This window comes from Chrysemys picta, chromosome 24 (genome assembly GCF_011386835.1).
Source record: "Chrysemys picta bellii isolate R12L10 chromosome 24, ASM1138683v2, whole genome shotgun sequence".
Taxonomy (NCBI): Eukaryota; Metazoa; Chordata; order Testudines; family Emydidae; genus Chrysemys; species Chrysemys picta.
Window position 1 is genome coordinate 900,373 of NC_088814.1, and position 19,371 is coordinate 919,743.

The 19,371-nt window shown below is 54.2% G+C and overlaps 1 protein-coding gene and 1 long non-coding RNA gene across 4 annotated transcripts; one reads left to right on the plus strand and one right to left on the minus strand.

Annotated features, from left to right (window-relative positions):
• The first annotated feature begins 463 nt into the window (after positions 1-463).
• On the plus strand, positions 464-9,181 carry LOC101946367 (uncharacterized). Its single transcript, XR_006172943.2, has 2 exons — positions 464-3,115; positions 3,597-9,181. It is a non-coding gene; the product is annotated as an uncharacterized LOC101946367 (long non-coding RNA).
• LOC101946562 (amine oxidase [copper-containing] 3-like) lies at positions 8,263-19,221 on the minus strand. 3 transcript variants are annotated; one of them, XM_024111375.3, is made up of 4 exons: positions 16,493-19,221; positions 13,841-14,126; positions 11,204-11,333; positions 8,263-10,916 (listed from the first exon to the last, which is right to left on the minus strand). In XM_024111375.3, exons 1-4 carry the CDS (start codon positions 18,063-18,065, stop codon positions 10,632-10,634), a joined length of 2,274 nt encoding a protein of 757 aa, XP_023967143.2. In that variant the 5' UTR covers positions 18,066-19,221; the 3' UTR covers positions 8,263-10,631. The 3 variants fall into 3 exon arrangements, with proteins under 3 accessions (XP_023967143.2, XP_005310112.2, XP_042699937.2); XM_005310055.4 differs by lacking the exon at positions 16,493-19,221 and adding an exon at positions 15,698-16,481; XM_042844003.2 differs by lacking the exon at positions 16,493-19,221 and adding an exon at positions 14,664-15,691.
• Positions 19,222-19,371: the final 150 nt, after the last annotated feature.

Genomic DNA, 19,371 nt, shown 5'->3' on the forward strand with positions numbered 1-19,371 from the left:
GAACAGCTGCAACCCATCCAACCTCTGAGAGAGCAACACAGCTTCTTGCCAGGATAACACAAGATTCCTCCTGGCCCTCCAGGGTGCTGTAATATCTGCCAAATCCGGCCTGGTCTTGGTCCAAGTTTCCTTCTGAGATAGCGCTTTGGGAGTGGACTGCCTGGGATTCCTTGTGTGCTACAGATCACCCCTCACAGCCTGCCAGAGCCGAATTCCTCCTTCACACGCCTGCAGAGATCCCCTGGCCTTCCCGTCGCTGGCCTGAGTCGTTTGAGCATTGGTCTGCTAAACCCAGGGTTGTGAGTTCAATCCTTGAGGGGGCCACTTAGGGATCTGGGGCAAAATCAGTACTTGGTCCTGCTAGTGAAGGCAGGGGGCTGGACTCAATGACCTTTCAGGGTCCCTTCCAGTTCTAGGAGATATTTATATCTCCATATATTTATATTTTTAACCTATGGCACGGCTGCCGAAGGCGGCATGCAAGCTGCTTTTCAGTGGCACTCACATTGCCCGGGTACTGGCCAACGGCCCGGGGGGCTTTGCCTTTTAATTTAATTTTAAATGAAGCTTTTTAAACATTTTAAAAACCTTATTTACTTTACATACAATAGTTTAGTTTATATATTATAGACTTATAGAGAGAGACCTTCTAAAAACGTTAAAATGTATTACTGGCCTTAAGTTAGAGTGACTAAATGAAGACTCGTCCCAGCACTGCTGAAAGGTTGCCGACCTCTGGTCTAGCCCCCCTCTCTCCATTGTGGCTGGTTATGTTGTGTGCCCTGACCAGGAGTCAGACGCTATATTGCAGCATGTTCTGGGCCTCATCGTCTTTAATGAGACAAGGTGGCTGACAAACGTTGGAGCACTCATCGCAGGCAAACGCTGCCCCTGGGCCACTGACCCCAAACCTCCCGGCACCCAATGCGAAATCATCACAGGGAGAAAATCCCGTTCCTCGTCACTACGACTGTTCTCCGGGGGGTTCAAACTCGGCCTTTCAGAGGTTCCAGGAGCAGGGGAGCTTTGGGTGAGTCACATCCCTGAGCGATGCTTCAGTGTCACTCTCTGTGAAGTGGGAGTGACGCTAGACCTTCCTTTGCAAGGTGCTCTGCGATCCGACGGACGTGTTCTGGGGCCAGGACCCCCCGTCTTTCTGAACCGGGGCAGGGCCCCTTCTGCTGGATGTTTCACAGGAGCTGCATTCCCAGTCCCAGTTTTGTTTCCTCTGTCCTGAGCGGATTCTCCAGACATGAGAGATCCTGGAGGGGCAGCGACAGCACAAGTTTCTTCTCCCCGTCCGCTCCTCACTCCACCAATCGGCCTCATCCTTGACCTGGAGCAAGACAGGCCCCGTGGCCGGTTCAACCTGTCGCCTCTCTGCTGAGGCTGCCACTGGTGCGCGTGGTTTTACTGGTGTGGACGCCTCTCCAGTAGGAACTGGGCTGAGACCCTTGCACTCAGTTCACACAGGCCCAGCATACACTAGGCCATGGCTGGAGGGGGTGCACTCTAGGGGGTGAGGGCAGAGCAGGATCTGGGGAAGTTTTGCCTGGGTTAGCTCTGCGCTCCCAGCTGCTGGGAGCTCCTCTCTCCTTGTGCCTAAGGAAACTGGTCTTGGCTCAATGGTATTGCAAGTCTGGCCCATGCCCCCGAGGCAGGAAAGGACACGGTAGGAATCAGCCCAGGGCTCTGGGGAAGGAGCAGGGGCTTTCATGCTTTGTTTTACCATCTGAGGATTGAACGTGAACTTCCACCTGCCCCAGGCTCTTCTCCGCGTGCTGGGCACCATGGCTGGGACGCAGCCCAGACCTGAACTCCACAGCCTCTGGGCTGCTGGGGGGGGAGAGGGGGCTTCCCCTAGCATGCAGAAGGGAGTCAGGAGAGGCCACAGGATGGGGACCACTCTTCAGGTAACCACAGCAACAGGAAGGAAGGGGGCATATGTGTGGCCATGTTTGATGCATCTTATCTTCTGCAAGCTGGGCCGTGCAGGTCCCTACGTGAGGAAGCTTGCAGCACCTGTGTGTGTAGCACTGGAGAAAGAGGAGACGTGTCCCCGGCTGTAGACTCCTTTGGTGTGGGATGGACGTGCATCGGGGTGAGATTGATTTCATCAGTACTAAACTACCACTGGTGGGTGAGCGCTGCCTTGTCCCAGCTCTGAGCATCTCCAGTGATGCCGGGTCCTCAGCGGCTGGCTCCCTCCTCTCGCAGCTCTACAGTGTTTACAGGCCGCTGCGCAGGGCTCGTGGGCCAAGGAGCGATGGCTGCAGGAGGCTGTGACGCAGCCTTCGGGCGGCGGCTGCAGACGTAGGCCAGGAAAGCAGGACTAACCTTCAGTCTATTTATAAAGCACCCACAGTTCCCAATCCATGCCATGTGAAACAATAATAAACAGGGAGAAAAAAACAACCACATCAGAACCGCCAGCTCCTCTTGATCCCGAGAGTTTCAATACGTAACAAGTTACGACAAAACCTCACTGCAGCCCCAGTGCCTCTCGCCAACCTTTGATCCACTAAGCACAACAGCCGGATCGCTGGCTTTGGGACAGCGTGTTCCCTGAGATTCCCAGGGCTCTGGTTAGCGTCCAGTCACACAATCAGCGATGTGGGCTCTGGGAAACGCTCTCAGCCTCTGCACTTCCTGCAACATCCCCTCCGTCAGAGAGCCTGTCCGTGTCCTCTGGGCAAATATTTAATCTAAAGTGCTCCCGGCCAGCCAGGAACTTTTGGGGGACTAAGTGCTGGGGAGTGAGGAGCTAGTCTTGGCTGGCAGCAGTTAGCACGGTGCCCTCCTAGCCTTCACCTGCGTCAGCGCAGCGAGCAGAGTCCAGGCAGGCCAATCCGGTAAACACACTGGGCAGACAGTGATGGATTTCTGAGAACTTGGCCTCCCCAGGGACTGGCTCGCCGTGTGCGGAAGGCAGGGAACATTCAGAGAATAGCATCCCATTTATGGCTGTCACTGACCCCTCCATACCTCTGCTTTCCCAGCTCATGGGGCCTGATTCTGTTTTCGTCTGCTCTGGCATAAATCCAGAGGGACCTGCACCGTCACAGATGGTGTGAAGATGGTGGAAGCATGAGAGACAAGGCCCATGGACATGAAGGTCAGAATAGACCATTGTGCCACGCTTGCCCCACCCAGGGACCCTTGTAGTAGAGGCAACTATACTTCCCTGCCGTGGGACATGACTGAGCCCAGTAACCTGTGGTCCAACCAGAGCACAGCTGTTAGAGCAACCCCTTCTTGCTCTAAAGACTCCCAGGGGCTCGTGAGTTCAGTACTTCCCTGGCAACAGGACCTCAGGGACGAGGATGGGGGCAGGAGGGAGAGCGCAAGGCTCAACGCACTGATGTTTGTAAAGCCCGTTGAGATTCTCAGAGGCCAGAGATGGGGCAAAGGATGCTGCTGCTAATACCCCCCACCTGTGAGCAGTGTACAACAGCCGAACCACAGACACAGGAGATGGAAAAGCCATAACCAGCTAGTCCACCACCTACCCTGGGGTCGGAGGCAGGATCGTTCCCTCCTGTGCAGGGAGGAGCCGAACAGCAAGGACTTTTCTAACACGTCTCCTCCACTCCCAGGCAGGTATTTTCCGCACCTTCCGTTTGCCGTTGTCTGGGCAGCTACTCTGGCCCACTCATCTCCTGGGCATTGGCCCTTACGTGGGAACCAATTCCTGGACTGTCCACCTGGATAATCTCTGCAGACCCACTGTCAGCTGGCAAAGCGCCGGGAGGAAGTGGCGTCTCTCCCAGCCAGTCGGGAGTCTGCAAAGTAAACTGCTTTCCATACGGCTTTCCGTCTGTTCTTCTATTAAAAGAGGAACCATCCTAATACATTGAGGTTTCTGGGGAGCCCTCCGATAGGGCATAGACTGGGGATAGACTCTTGCCACTGAAATGCAACCACCTCTGGGATGGGACGTAAGAGCAAGCAGCATGACACCGTCCTGAGCCTAGAGCTGGGCGAGACCCAGGTAACGTCACCGAGGGGCACTTTGGCCAGGAGAACTGACCGGACCTTGCTGCTCCTGGGGAAAGGAAATCCTGCCTGGGCCTGTCAGGGCCTTGGGGTTGAAGTAGCCCCCAGGAGAGAGGAGTTGATACTAGAGCAGGAAGGAGCAGCCCTTGTGTTAAAGCAAAGAGCACAGAACCCTGCACGTGTCCCTGAGCGAGCACAAAGGAGCCTGAGAGAGGGGCCCATCACTGCGGGCCCCGTGTGCCAGGCCTGGCCCAGGCAGGGATCCCCTGAATGCAGCAGCCATAAAACATCTCTCAGCCAAGAGCAGGGAGCTCCCAGGGCTCGTTTTTATAGAAAGCCTCCAGCTCTGATCCCACAAAACCCACCTCACAAACGACGCTGTCAGCCCAGAGACAGGGACATCACGGCCTCCAGCAGCCGGAGATGCTCTGCGGCTCAATGGGCTCTGTTCTTGTTCAGCTCACAGCACCATACACCCTCCTACCAATCCTGACCTTCGACATCTGTGATCAGTCCCATCACCGCGTCCCTTCCTGCCCTGGGCACCCAACTGCCCCGACCCAGCCCCTGGGTTCCATGACATACACTCACACGGCCACTGTGCTGCGCACACATACCGGTGCTCCACCAGCCCTTCACACCAGCCCCCCAGAGTCCCGTGCTGCCGTTTGACAGATGGGGAAAGCATCGCAGCTCCTTATGCAGACCAGCAGGTCTCAAGCCAGGCCTGCTGCCCCAGCGAACGTCCCAGCCCCTGAGAGGTCAAGGCAGGTGCTGCATGAGGCAGACTCCCCTGCTTCTCCCATGGGACTGCCCAACCTAAGGTGCATGTGCGGTTTGACCAATGTCTCGAAAGCAAGGCCAAGCCCTGACCTTGGTAAAGCGTCTGTGCCTTGGGGCAGACATGGGCCTTCCCCACCCTCAGACACACAAACCCACTGGACTCTGGGGCCTCGCCTTCCAGTTTGGTGCATGTTCCCTGGGACAAGCCCCACTACGAAGAAGCGGGCGCCGGGGCACATGGGACTTGCTCAGATGTTCTGTGCCCCCGGGCGGCGCTGGGCTGCGCGAGCGCTGAGGCCCTGCAGGTGTCTGGCGGGGCTGTGGGGCCATTGGACAAGGGTCCGGGTCTCTGATTCAGAGCTAGGAGGATCGCTCTCCACAAGAGCCAAGGCCGGGGCTGATTAATCCCTGCTTGGTACAATTGTTACACATTAACTCACTTGTTTGTCCCTTATTTTCCAACTAGTGCTTTGCTGTCAATGGACTGGGTCCACAGAGCATTCCCAGCACGCGGCGTGTGCGTGGAACGGTAGCAAAGGTATTGCACAGCTAGGGAACACCTGGAGAACTCCTGCCGCTGGAACCCTGGCAGTGCTGCTCCCAGAGTCCTTCCACGTGCCCCTTGCCCTGTGTACGACTGGGCTCCTTACAAATCACAATCAACGATTGAACAAATATTCCTCAGGGAACAACAGGCAACCCAAGGGCGGGGGAGCTGAGCCTCCCACAGGCTGCCCCACAGCGCTCTAGCCCTGCGCCGGAGAGCTCAGAAGCAGCGGGGTTGTCACCTGCTGGGAAAGGGGTGAAAGCAGGAGAGCAGAGGTGGCATCCTCACGCTGGGAGCTAAGCCAGCCCCACTTCTCGGTCAGCCGTGAGTCTCCTCCCCCTCCTCCTCGGCTGCTGGGTTCTCCCGCGCCTGGACACCACGCCAGCAGTGCCATGCACAATGGCCGCTTCCGCCTCTGTTAGTGATGTCACGACTGGTTAGTGTGGTGACAGCTGTGATGTCACAAGCAAATAGGGCCTGGAAGAAGCAGCCAGAGTAAGGGAATTTCGAAGGTGGCTGATGACCTGTTCTCAGGCCAACCCCCTCCCTGACCCCAGAGCCCCGGAGAGTGGGGCAGAGGAACACGGAGAGTTCCCTTCATTAAAGGGAAGGCACCACTCTTCCTTGGGCCTGTGCTGCTCTCAGACCCTCTCCCCATCCTGCACCAAGGGCCCCCTCCCCCCAGCCCTGCGGTTGCTGGCGAGAAAAGCCGTCATCACAACAACCCGCAATAGCTGGCACTTAGCTCCCCCGCTCCTGAGCGCAGGGGCCTGTTCCTTTGTGCAGTGCCCAGCACAACTCACAGCTGTACGCTCCAGCCCCAATGCCGCAGCACATCCCGCCCCAAGCCAGCTGCCTGGCCCTCAGCCTCTGACCCCTCGTGCCAGGACTGTTTGTGCTAGAGAGACAATGAAGCAGCCCACAAGTGTCCTAAGGGAGTGAAACTTTCTCATCACAGACAGAGGGGATCTGAGAACCAAGAGCAGAACCTAGCATTTATTTCCTGTCACTGCGCTGAATGCTGCAAAGAGAATCTTGCAACCCCCGCACAGCAGGCCAGGCCAGGCCAGGTCTTTCCTCCACCTCCCCGCCTTCCAGTGTGTTGCAATGCCCTTGTAATGACAATCAGCGTCTCTGAGCCCCCATCTCCCACAACCAGCCAGCACTGCAGCACCCCTGACAGGCTCCAGAGTCAGAACTGACGGCCAGGGCCTGGCGGGGGTGGAGAGAGGAGAAATAAAGGCCAACTTACAGGAGCACGTCTTCCCACTGCCCCCCAGATCATCATGTCCTATTCCTAGCAAACAGGCAGCGCAATCCCCATGTGTTAGGAGTTGGAGTCAGGGAGTAAAGTTTAGGCCCGAAGCAGAACTTTCCCAGAGTGTTTGGAACTGGGGTTCTGGTTCCAGCCCGTCTCTAGGGAATGGATCACACACAAGTCTGGGTTTGAAAAGCACTCGAGTGCTAGTGTATTAGGCAGGGAATGCCATTTCGAGCACCAGCTCCCTTGACCCGACAGAGACTGCAAATCCCCGAGCCCCCTCAGCAAATGCCTCCTGACCAGCTAGCAGACAGATGCAAAACCAACCCCAAAAGCCTGGAGAAAGGGTTACCAACGTTGTATTTCAAAAACAAGGGACTGGTTTCTTAGCACCCCTGCCCTTTCTCTCCTCTGAGATTATTGTTAGAATTAATTATTAACAGGACTCACCTCCATTCACCATCACCAGGGGGGTTTCTTGCTGCTTTTTGCAGCACTCAGCAACTCCCAGTCTTGTTGTACCAAGATGAAAAAATAAGGGACTGTTATCAGCCCTTATTGCATGGATCCACCTAGCAAAGGTCTGCTGCCACCCAAGGCCGCCCGGGGCGGGGGGGACGACAAGTGGGGCAATTTGCCCCAGGCCCCACAGGGGCCCCCACGAGAATATAGTATTTTATAGTATTGCAACTTTTTTTTATGGAAGAGGCTCCCACAATTGCTTTGCCCCGGGTCCCCTGAATCCTCTGGGCGGTCCTGCTGCCACCCTGTTCTGGTGGGGAGAGAGCCCTATGTCCCCTTAAGCAATGGGAATGCAGAAATTCAGCTTTTAAACAAACACCCAAAGCCTGAGCGAACAAGACACCCTGTGTCAAACACAGCTTCCTGGTCACTGGGACCCCTTCCCCGGCCAGCCTTGACAGCTGCAGGGTCACACAACAGTCCTGTAAACCCAGACTTGAGGCCTGGCAGTGGTTCACAACCTGGGGAGCACTGCCTCAGCACTCAAACCATCCAGGCTGTTCTCCCACTAGCTGTGCAGTGAAATAACAAGGGGCATTATGGGCAATTCCATGCAAATGAGCATGCCAGCCGATGCCCTACCATCTCCCCAACTCTCCATGGAACTGGCAGTCCCCAAACTGCACCAGCTCTGGAGGCCCATCTTGAACATCCGTCCGCCATCTGCAGTCTGCTGCAACATATCCTGAGCTTTCTGATAGTCTGCCAGGTGCATTCCCGCCTCCTGCCCGGTCCTACACCCTCCTGTTGAGTCTCTGCAGAAATCCTTCCGGGTCTGTTTCAGCCCTGCCTCCCTCCAATGGGAACACTCATCACCTTCATCCACTGAGCTCAAAGCATTTTGCAACAGAGTCATTCGTGCCCCTTTTACAGCTGAGAAAACCATGGCACCAGGAGGTCAAGTGACACCTCCCAGGTTACACACACTGAATCATAAGCTGAGTTGGGAACAGGACCCATATCTTCTGCCTCCCACCCAGTGCCCTGGAACTTCCACCCAACGGTGCCTTCGCTCCCTTACAGCAGTGGTTCACAACCAGGGTTACACCCCCCCGGGGATACACACAGGTCTTCAAGGGGGTACATCAACTCAACTAGCTATTTGCCTAGTTTTAGAACAGGCGACATAACAAGCACTAGCAAAGTCAATACAAACTAAAATGTCATCAGCCAGTGACTTGTTTATACTGCTCTATATGCGATACACTGAAACGTCTAAGTACAATATTTATATTCCAATTGATCTCTTTTATAATTATAGGGTAAAAATGAGAAAGTCAGCCATTTTTCAGAACTAGTGTGCTGTGACACTTTTGTACTTTGATGTCTGATTTTGTAAGCAAGTCGTTTTTAAGTGAGGTGAAACTTGGGGTACATAAGACAAATCAGACTCCTGAATGGGGTACAGTCGTCTGGAAAGGTGGAGAGCCCCTGTCTTACAGCAACAGAAAACGGGAGACAAAAGCAAGACATTTCTAAAGCCATTCGCACTTTTAAAAACCAGGCTTTTCCAAATGACACTGCTGTCACTTACCTTTTATTAGGTTCAGTATTAATAGCACATCTTTTCCTGTGTTTTATAACGTGACATATGTGTAACTATTGACTACACCTCAACCCCGATATAACACGAATTCGGATATAATACGGTAAAGCAGTGCTCCCGGGGGGGGGCTGCGCACTCCGGTGGGTCAAAGCAAGTTCGATATAACGCAGTTTCACCTATAACGCGGTAAGATTTTTTGGCTCCCGAGGACAGCGTTCTATTGAGGTAGAGGTGTAGATGTGAATGTACTAACAGCTGTAATATTTTGACTGACATACATCTAAGCCAATGAGGATTCAGAGCTTGTGGCAATACAGAAATGTTACAGGAAATAAAAATTGGTCTTGAATGCACATCCACCCTGAGCTCCTGGGTAGGCCTGTGAGAAGACGACAGACGCTTGCTAGTGAATGTTTTACTTGAAGCTACATCAGGTCACGTCTAGTGAGTGTGCAGAGCTTCTGTGTCTAATTTTCTTATATACACTCTTAGATAAACTGCAACTCTGCACCAGGTCACTAGGTATCTGTTGAATCAAAAGGGACCTGGGAAAACTTTAATTAAACATGAGGTATTTCAAACTTTGTCCAATTGAGGGCCCTGCTGACAACACGCCAGGAACCTGACCGATGCACCTACTTGGCATTCAGTGGAGCAGACTGCAGCCACCTCTCCTCTTTAATACAGAGGTACAACTTGTTTTGCTGACAGATTCCAGCGTGCACTGCCCCATCTCAATCCCCGTGGCCTTAGAGATGAGACCAGCCATGTGCCGCCCTGCACAATTCTGTGGGCTGCATTATACAGGATATGCAGCAGCTTCAGTCACCTGCATGCTGAGAAATCCCAAGATAGAATCACTTTGCAGAACTGCACTTGAAGGGCCAAATTCTCAAAGGAATTCAGCTCCCACCTACACTTCTGACTGGCCCATTTAAGTGCCTAAATGGGAGCTGAGCTCCTTTGAAAATCCAGCCCAAAATGTACTTAGTGACCAGGGGATCACAGGAAAAAAAGTGAGGCGAAATAAGACATGCTGCAGGGGTCTCATCTAGTTCAGCGCTGGGTAGTGCAAGATTTCTCCTGGTCTGATCTCAGTGCTTTGCCTAGGACTTGTGCATTTTTTTATTTCAGTGCAGCCCCAGAGTACACCAATGATGTTTGATCAGAGAGAGAGCACCCTCTTTCACCGTAAGCAGTGTGACTGTTCAGCTAAATATAAACCCAGGGCCGTCCCTAGCCATTTGGGTGCCCTACATAGCCACCCCGCAGGGGGTGGGGGGGACTGTGTGGGGCCCCAGGCCTCCCCCCCCCCAGGGTCTGGGAGGCAGAAGCTGTGGGGGGCCACTTTGGGGGGCCCCGCAGGCCCAGAGTGGTCCGGGGGATTAGCAGGGGGCTAGGAGAAGCCCGGTCCACTTCCCTCCTCTTGGCCCCAGCCGTGTCGCTTGGGGGAGGGGGCTTGGGGGAAGGGATCCCCCCACTCACCAGCAGCGGCGGGAAGCGGAGCGCCGCGGCTGGGAGCTGCTGGAGTAGAGCGGGCTGGGGCCAGGTTGCGACACTTCCCACCGCTGACAGCGAGTGCGGGGTCGCTGGGCGAAGAGGTGGAATGGGGGCGTGCCCGGAGCAGGGGGAAGGGTAAGAGGCAGGGCAGAGGGAGTTGTCGGGGCCCCACACCCGCCTAGGGACGGCCCTGCCCCTTGCAGGGGGTCCGGCCGAGGGATAGGGCTGGTCAACAGGGCTCGTGCTGTCGCGTATGCAGCACCCAGCTGCCTAAGGCACCATGAAATTTGGGGCAATTTGGTGCCCCAAATTCCATGGTGCCCTACGCAGCTGCATATGCCTAAGGATGGCCCTGTATAAACCATCTACAGGTATCAGTGAGCCAGGGCTGACGGCTGCTTTCGATGGACACCTGAGCACGTGGCCCAACGAACAGTCGATCACCAGCACGTTTACAAGGCCCTGCAGTCAGTGGCTCAGGGACCTGTCTGGTTCTGGAAGCCGTTGTAGGTGAACGGGGGGAGGGCTGGTGAGCACGAGGCGGTCTTTGACAGGCAGGCAATATGGTTCACTTCACACATGCTGGGGTCCTGGTCACTTCTGAAATAGATGCCGTCAGGTGAGTGAACAGAGGGGTCTTCATCGAAATAGTTGTAGGGTCTCAGGAAAAAGCCGACTCCGTTCCCCACAGTCACTGTGTTAGGAATATCCTCAGTATGCGGGATGTGCAGGAAGCCAACAGAAATCCAGGCAACCAGGTCCTGGAAGAGGAAGAGACGCGTCATTGGGCTATTTCAGGAGAACACACCTGGGGCAGACCCTCTGTAAACACCACTGAGCACTGACCATTGGTCCAGCAGACACTTCAACACACACAGGGAATGAGGGAATACCCTGCTGGCTGTGACATGACCTGTTCTAGCCAGCACTGTGTCTGCCCACCCGTGGGTTGGACTCCCCATCTGCTTGCTGTGTGTGTCTGTCTGACTGTCCTGCACACTCCCCTGGAAGGCGCTGCAACCCTCAGTGGAAGGAGAACCCAGCACACCTCATTTACGATGGTCTCATTGTCTATGAAGTCAGCGAAGGCCACGGTGGGCGTCCAGGGGTCGTTCTGGTTGTAGATGCTGGTGCTGGTCGGCTCCTCCTCTTTCCGTTTGGTGACGGCCAGTTTGTACCTAACGAGCAGAGAGAAGAGATTGATTTGCTCTCCCCATGCAGACTGAGCCTGAGTGACGACATCCCTGCTGGGAGCCTGGACTCCTGGGTTCTCTTCCCTGCTGCGTGAGCCTGGGCAAGTCACTTCTCCTCTCTGTCCCTGTTTCCCCAGCGGCAGAATGGCAATAATAATCCCTGCTCCGAGAGCGTGTGACGATTAGAGAGTGGGTGTTTGTTGTGCATTTGTCGGGGCGGCGTGCTAGCGGCACACCCTCTCTGCAAATCAGCAGCGCTCACACAGCATCTGTCAATGGGGAGCGCCCCGGGAGAGGACCCACCCACACTTGCAAATGCTGACAAGGGGCAGGGGAGAGGATATGAAACGGAAGGGCCATGAAACTATCAGCACCACATGGTCAGACAGATGCGTCCTGGAGGACAGGCCATGGCACAGGCTGTGTGGTGGAGAGATAGTCTGGGACATGACAGCAAGGGCTAGAGAGATTACCCTAGAGCTCCGGCTACAGGGACCTTGTGAGCCCCCAATTGCTCCCTCGCAGTGGGCATCATAATACAGTTAAAGGGACACTGCTCAAGATGACAAGACTCAACATGTAGGTGGTGTTAAATAACAATCTAGATTCACATAGAGACGGGGGGGGCCATAATATCTTTTATTGGACCTCACCCACCTTGTCTCCCTAATATCCTGGGACCAACACTGCATACAACAATCGAGATTCACAGCATTTCAGGCCAGAAGGGACCATAAGATCTATCATATCCTTCCTGTATGATAGGTAGGCCATTAAATTTCACCCTGTTACTCTTGTATTGAGCCCTAGAACTTCAGAAATGGACCCAGGCCTGATCTGAAGACATCACGAGACAGAGAACCAACACTTACCCTGGGACTTCATTCTAATGGCTAATCGCCCTCACTGCAGAAAACTGGGGCCTAATTTCTGATTTGAATTTGTCTGGCTCCAGCTTCTAGTCAATGAACGACTGTGGAGAGAAGCAATTCTGCCCCTTTTCTCTTGCATTTTAAAGGCCAAGAATATTTATTTTAATTGTTCAACCTGTCCCCTGTAGGGCAGGAAGCTCCAGCCCCCAGCCCAGGGCTATGGCATGACCCTTTCTGATTTCCCTCTCCAAACAGAGCAAGGACAAAGTTAACAAAGAGCCATGGCCCAGGGGAAAGAGAATTGGGGTTTGAAATACTTTGGGGTTTGTGTCATCAGCAAAATAGCGTGGAGCATCTCTGGGGCTGACCCTGAGGTGAGTCGTCATCCCCCCCTCCCCGCCCCCGACTGGGGCCTCCATCTCTGGGGCTGAACCCATGGTGAGTCCCCCCCCCTTAGACTGGGGCCCCCATCTCTGGGGCTGAGCCCATGGTGAGTTCCCCCCCTTTAGACTGGGGCCCCCATCTCTGGGGCTGAGCCCACGGTGAGTGTCCCCCTCCCAGACAGGGGCCCCCATCTCTGGGGCTGAGCCCACGGTGAGTCCCCCCCTCAGACAGGGGCCCCCATCTCTGGGGCTGAGCCCACGGTGAGTCCCCCCCTCAGACAGGGGCCCCCATCTCTGGGGCTGAGCCCACGGTGAGTCCCCCCCTCAGACAGGGGCCCCCATCTCTGGGGCTGAGCCCATGGTGAGTCCCCCCCTCAGACAGGGGCCCCCATCTCTGGGGCTGAGCCCATGGTAAGTTCCCCCCCTCCCCTCAGACAGGGGCCCCCATCTCTGGGGCTGAGCCCACGGTGACCATGGGAGCTGTGCCTGGATGCTTTTAAAATCTATTTTTATCTTCACTCACAGCTCCCCAGACTCCAGCAGCTGGGCAGGGGGAGCAAGCGCCGCCGTACTCCCGGCCACTTTCCCTCCACTTTGTCCCAGCCCTGGATGCTATTTCAGTGCAGGGATTTTACATCATTTCCCCTGGGGGGGGGGGGCTCGCTAGCAGTGATGGGGCCCCCAGAGCCTGAGCAATGGCAGAGAGGGAAAGCGCATCTGCAGAGCTTGCACCAGGTCAGTTTCTGCTTTGGATCCATCTCTCCGGGTCTCACATCCCTGCTGCCCCAGAGAGACCCCAGCAGGACAGGGTGGGAGAGCCGGGGTCAGAGGCATAACCCAGCCGGTATATCAATCCGAACACAGCATTACTGCGGCACCCAAGCAAGGCTGGATGGAAACAGGCCAGCATTGAATTCCCTCCTTGATCTTGGCATCAGACTGGAGAGTCCATCCAAGCCAGTGTCCCGTTTCTGAAAGGTTCCACCGTTTCAGAGGAAGGTGCAAGAAACCCCATAGGGGGACTTGTGGAAAAACTGGTTCCCCTACTGCCAGGCAAGCAGTGCTTGGCTCAGGCCCTGAAGCAGGAGGCTGTTGGCCCATTGCTGTACCATTGGGGGCTGTTCCCCACAGCCCCGGTTTTGCAGCCACTGGTCCCAGCATGGCACCAACCCAGAGAGGGATGGCAATTCTTTAAGCGCAAGCAGGAATTGCTTAATTTCTAAATGTAAACACTTACCTCCCCCAGCTGATGGACCGCTCCATGGAACTGGCTTCTGGCAGATGATCCCCAGCAAAGCTGACTATCTGGATCCTGTAGCCACGCTGGTGGCACCACTTATTTTCAACGTTGGTGGTGAAGTGGATGTATCTGGGAATCTTGGAGTGAAGTGGGAACACGGCCTTGTCCTCAGTGTCCAGGACTTTCCTGGTGAGTCGTGGCCTCTGTATCTGGTGCTCTGGACTCCAAGGAGCCTGCACGGTATCGAATGTCATGTCATGAGCCACCAGAGAATTCTTTGTTCCTACAAGGCAAAGAGAAAACCTCTGAGAAATTGCGCCCTTGACCTCCTGGGGTTCCCGACAGGTTGTAAGAGTCAGGCCTTGGCTCATTCCAAGCTGCAGGCTACAGAGGCAGGCCCTGCAGCTCACTCAGGAGGACGAAGAACTGTGTGAAAGCTCTTGAACAGAACCAATCTATTGCAGAGGAAACACCACGCCCTCCAAAAGGAGCAGCTGACAATACTACAGAACAAGGAACTTCCTACTCACTTAGCATGTTGGGACATGAAAAATTCTAGCGTTCTCTGCGGGATCGACTCATCAGGGTGAGGATCCCCAGCCCGCCCTGCTGTGCACCCGAACTACTTGTGTCCTCTTGGAAACTCCTCCTTGCTCCACTGCTTTCCATTCTTCAGCCATGTGGGAAATGGGGAAAGGTCATTTCCCCCCATAACTCCTGGGAAAAAGGGTGTTCTCCTCTCTCAACACTTAGAGCTGGCATGGGGAACTGAGATTTATTGCACAGGGCTTACTATACAGTGCATGTGTTTCAAAATCACCTGCTATATTTCTATGATGTCTCTTCAGGCAGCTCCACCACTAAACGCTGTATCTGCCACCCTCTGTCTGTGACACGAGTATAGAGGTAGTTCTTTAATAGGTGCATCTTTTTTCATAGGTATCACCAGTCCATATTTAGATCGTTCAGCCATCTAACTCCTCGAGGGTAGCAAGATGTTACAGTTCACCCTCCAATCCTCTAATTGTGCAACCTTCAATAGTCTGTCGTCCAGTCTTCTAAGAGGTGCTGGTCCCATGGGACTCATGACCTGGGTGGATTAGGGGCAAGGCCCAGCCCATCTTTGTTGAGAGGACTAATGTTTAATTTTAGTTATAAAATACCTTGTGCTTGGCTCAAGAGAGTTTAAAAGGACAGAAGGGGACAGAAAATGAACAGCTGAATATAGCGAGGAGCTAGAGCTCTGCGCCTGCAGCTCTCCGGGAGGACGCCAAGTGCTTTCAGCCAACGCAACACAAGTTAGAAGCATTATAGCATCACAAGAGACTCTTGCTGGCTGATGATGCCAAGAGGGCAGAAACGGTCCCCAAAAGCTTCCAACAGCTGCTGCCTTTTCACAAGTTAACTCTTCCTGTGAAACCAGTCACAGGAGTCACATGACACAGGGGTATTTGCCGTTGAATCCGTCCTGCCCCAGGTCATGCCATGGCAGTCAGGAAGGAACTGAAGTTTCAGCTTCTTGCCAACTGTCCTGTGTGTCTGACACTCCTTGTGGCGGCTGTCCCATGTGTGCTGAGAATGCCTCTGGGACGGGACTTGCTCAGCGGATGCTCCACTGCTCAGGCTCACACCTATTGGGATGCTGATAATCACCACCTAGTGGTTAATTGGATACTTTACTGGTATGTGGCTAAGGTATGGTTGGTATTTTGTCACGTGACACTGTTCATGCAGAAAGTCACTAGCAAGAGTAATCTGTTTTCCATGCTATATCCTAGTCTAATAGCTGGGTTTGATTCCTGCAAGCATCCCCTTTGGGGCTAAGTAGGTCTGTTACATAAAGTGGCCTCTTACCTGTGCAGAATGAATGCATGCCCCCACAGGTGGATTGGAGTGAATCCGTCCTAGCTTCTTATTCCCACGGGCAGTTAAGTTATACTCTTCCATGTTCAATGCTGAATCCTTTCTTCTCCCCCCATGGAGGCGGTTGCATCCAAGATCTATGGCATGCTGTCAGCAAAGTTTGTGTCTACAGTTCCTAAACCTGCCAAATTTGATGTTTTTCCTATGGAAGTTGATCCAGAAAGTTTTCTAATTTAATCTGGCTGCTCCACTTTATCCGCTGCTCTGGTGAGTTTCTGTGCCACTTTTAGTTACACTGGTCTCCGGCTCGCTTCATGGGGAGGGGACCCTGCCAGCTCCCTGAATGGCAACCTATAGAATGCAGAGCTTATATCTAGTGGCCCCAATTCTTGCTACATTCCAGCCCCTTTACACCATTTCAGAACAGGGCAGATCCCAGAGCAACCCAGGGCTGCTGTAATGACACCCCAACACACTCAGCTCCTGGCAGAGGAGTGAGCCAAGGGGTGGGGAAGGATGCGGCTGCCTCATCCCTTTGGGTTGCAGCTGTTCTGGGCTGTGGGAATCTGCCTTCAATTAGGTTCTAATTTACACTGGGGGATGGGCAGGCCCTGGCCAAGCCCAGAACTCAGAAGCCCCCTTTGCGCCACCTTGGGCTGCTCTTCCCAGAATGTGGTTCCCCATAGCTACAAAGAGCATCGCAGTGCTGGGTGTCCTTCACAATGCACAGGCACGAGAGAGAGAGAGAGAGAGAGAGAGATCGAGCACACATGCAAAGAGACCTACCTCCAACATCCAAGTCCACTTTATAATTGATGAGATGGTTGTGCATTGTCCCTAGGGTGTGTTCCCCAACCCGATTGCCATGTTCAGTGCCTGTGCCATAGAGAAAGGACGAGCTAATATAGCCAGTGGCGTGGATTTTTACTTCAATCGCTCCGTTCTGGTAGAAGATGAAGTCCCAGACGTAGTCATAGTTTATGAGAGTTGAAATGGCCCTAAGAACAAGGGCATATTTAGTCAGCCCGCCATAGTACAGGGACTGCAAGTTGGAGTAATGGCGCCTCAGCGGGACTGAAGTGTCCTGCTCGAAAATACATAAGGAGTTTTTATTAACTTTAGGGGTCTCTGATTCAGCTAGATAGTGTCTATCCACATAGGTGGCTGTGTAGGGGCAATCAACACCTCTGACCAGCTCAAAAGCAAACTTGCCAATGCCAAAGCTCCCATCCATATATCTAGTCACCATCCCGCCGGGACAATTAGAGCCGTAGACAGCAAGGGCTTCTTGGAGACTCAGCTCATAGACAATCCTCTCTCCATTGAACTTGATGTCAAAGAGACGTGGTCCTGTGTTCACATCCATCCCAAAGGCGAAACTCCAGGACTGGAAGATGACGTGATTGTTTTGGATGCTGTAGCGGGGTTCACAGGGCTCATATTGCAAAGGGCCTGGTGCCACGTGGGCTGCTCTGGGCCTCATGGAGCCAAATTCCTCGTCAGGTCGGACTTTCTTAACTTTTACATCTTTCACGCGGCCTTGTATGAACTCGGTCTCCAGCTGCTCCATGTCTCCATAGTACTGGCCATTATAGAACACTTGGCTTATCCTCCACTGGGAGACGTTCAGGCTGCTGTGATTAACCAGCACCTCCAGCCCCACTGGGTGCAGATAGTAGCCGCTGCCATGCACGTTCTGGAACAGAACAAACCAGGTGGCACGATCTCCTGACTGGAACCCCCGAGGAACTGTGGTGAGGGTAGCAAAATTGGTCTCATCATAATCACAGCACTCTCTGAGCAAGCCGGGTGCTTTGGCGAACTCCTGGTAGACAAAGCGGTCAATATCCTTGTATTCCTTCTCAGTCACCGGTCTGCGGTGATACGGCAGCTTCCCTCCGTACTTCCGCACTGTGACATCCCTGTGAGTCGTCGGCTTGGGCAGGGGACCCACCACGTACTCCGTGACATTCGGATCTGGTTGGTTTCCAAAATACACCACAGCCAGCGCCTGCCGCGGGGGTCGCCTGCCCCCACGATCCAAGAACCCCAGCACCTCTGCCTTGGTGGGGATCTGCACATCAATGTAATAAATGCAGTTATCAGAAGGGTTTGCTTGAGAGGCATCTACCAATGGCACCCCAAGGTTTTCCTGAAGATACATCACCACTTGCCCCATTTCTTCCGGCGTCAGATCAGCGAAGACCAGGCTCTGATCACTGTGCTTTCCCCCCTGGCTGCTCAGGGTCTGCGGCTCACAGCTGGCTGGTTTCGCTCCTCTCGTCAGCAACACACAAACCAAAGCGAAGATCGTGGCTAGCGCCAGGACCAAGAGGATGAGGACAGTTCTCAGGTTCATGTTGCTATCGCTGCAGAGCTGGCTCCTGAAGCCTCACAGAATGGGGGCGCCTGCTGCAGTCAGTTTGCTGCTGGACGCGTTATTCCAGGAGAGCTGGGTCTGTTTGTGGGGAGGTGCAGGGCTAGAGGAGGGAGATGTGGTGGGAAGATGCTTGAGGTTTGCCATCAACCATAAAAGGCTTCTTCTCCGTCTCCAGACCATTCACAGGCTCCGCTTCTTAAGCGGCGCTTTAGGTCTCCACACAGCACTCACTTCCTGGCCAGCTCTTCGGGAGGCGGGTTACAGAGGCTGCTCCCAGCTCCATGGTCCTTGGGGCTTTGGAGTTGTTTTAGAAAACACAAGCATAGACTCCAAACAACAGGGAAAGCAAAATGCTCTGGACAACAAAGCAGAGACGTTGCAGACGAGAGATGGTCTGCTAGGGGCTTCTTGCCAGATGCTGTAACCCAATCCCTCCCTGGCTACAGTCCACTTCTCTGCTGCCGTGTCCCAGACGTCCCCCCTTTGGGCTTCCCTCTGTCTTGCTTCGCACGATTCCCCTGCATGGTGATTTACTTGGTTACATCCCCAGAGCTGTTGTTTGGGCTGATCAGTCTGGATTTGTCTCTCACACCTGCTCTGCTGACTCCTTCATTCAGTGTTTGACGGCTCTGGTGCTGGGTCCCCAAAGCTATTCCCTATTCCAGCCTCTCAACACAGCAGGGAGTTCCCCCACTGGGTGTGTGGCACCCTACTGTGCGACAAGCCCTCTTGGAATGAACTCCTCACTGGTGGTACAACCCAGCGGGAAGAAGACTGGGCCCATGGGGGCTAGGGACTCTGTCTTTGCTCGTTTGTTTGTCAAGCACCATGCTGAGGCGATCTGCAATAAACAGGGGGCTGCTGGGAGGGGCATGGGGCCGCAGGAGGCCTTTAGAAATAGGGTTTATATTCTGTAGCGGCACCCAGGTGACGGGCACTGAACAAACATACATGGAGAGACAGCGCTTTCCCTCCAGAGCTCACGCATGTTCTGAAATGAGCCCAGAGCAAATCAGCAAATCCCACTCCCCTTCCCCACATTCTGAGGGTTGGATGCACCAATCACAGATGTGCTGTAGGCAGGTTCTGATGATGGCCAGACCGGGTCAGAGACCAACAGTGTCTCATCCCCTCAAAAATCTCCTTCCCCCGGGCATACCCCCCCGCCCGGGGTCTGAGCTGGATTTGGTGCAGAAAGATAGAGAAGCCCAGGATTCTCTGACTCCACTCACAGGCTCAGGTGCAAACCCAAGCTCAGCTAAAAGAACAGGAGGACTTGGGGCAC

Bases quoted from the DNA above. Each gene is read 5' to 3' on its own strand.
- LOC101946562 (XM_024111375.3), bottom strand. From the start codon at position 18,065: ATGAACCTGAGAACTGTCCTCATCCTCTTGGTCCTGGCGCTAGCCACG. The intron at 14,127-16,492 runs GTAGGTCTCTTT...TTTGCCTTGTAG, and splicing joins AGTGGACTTGGATGTTGGAG to GAACAAAGAATTCTCTGGTG. The intron at 10,917-11,203 runs GTGTGCTGGGTT...TTCCTCTTCCAG, and splicing joins ATGAGACCATCGTAAATGAG to GACCTGGTTGCCTGGATTTC.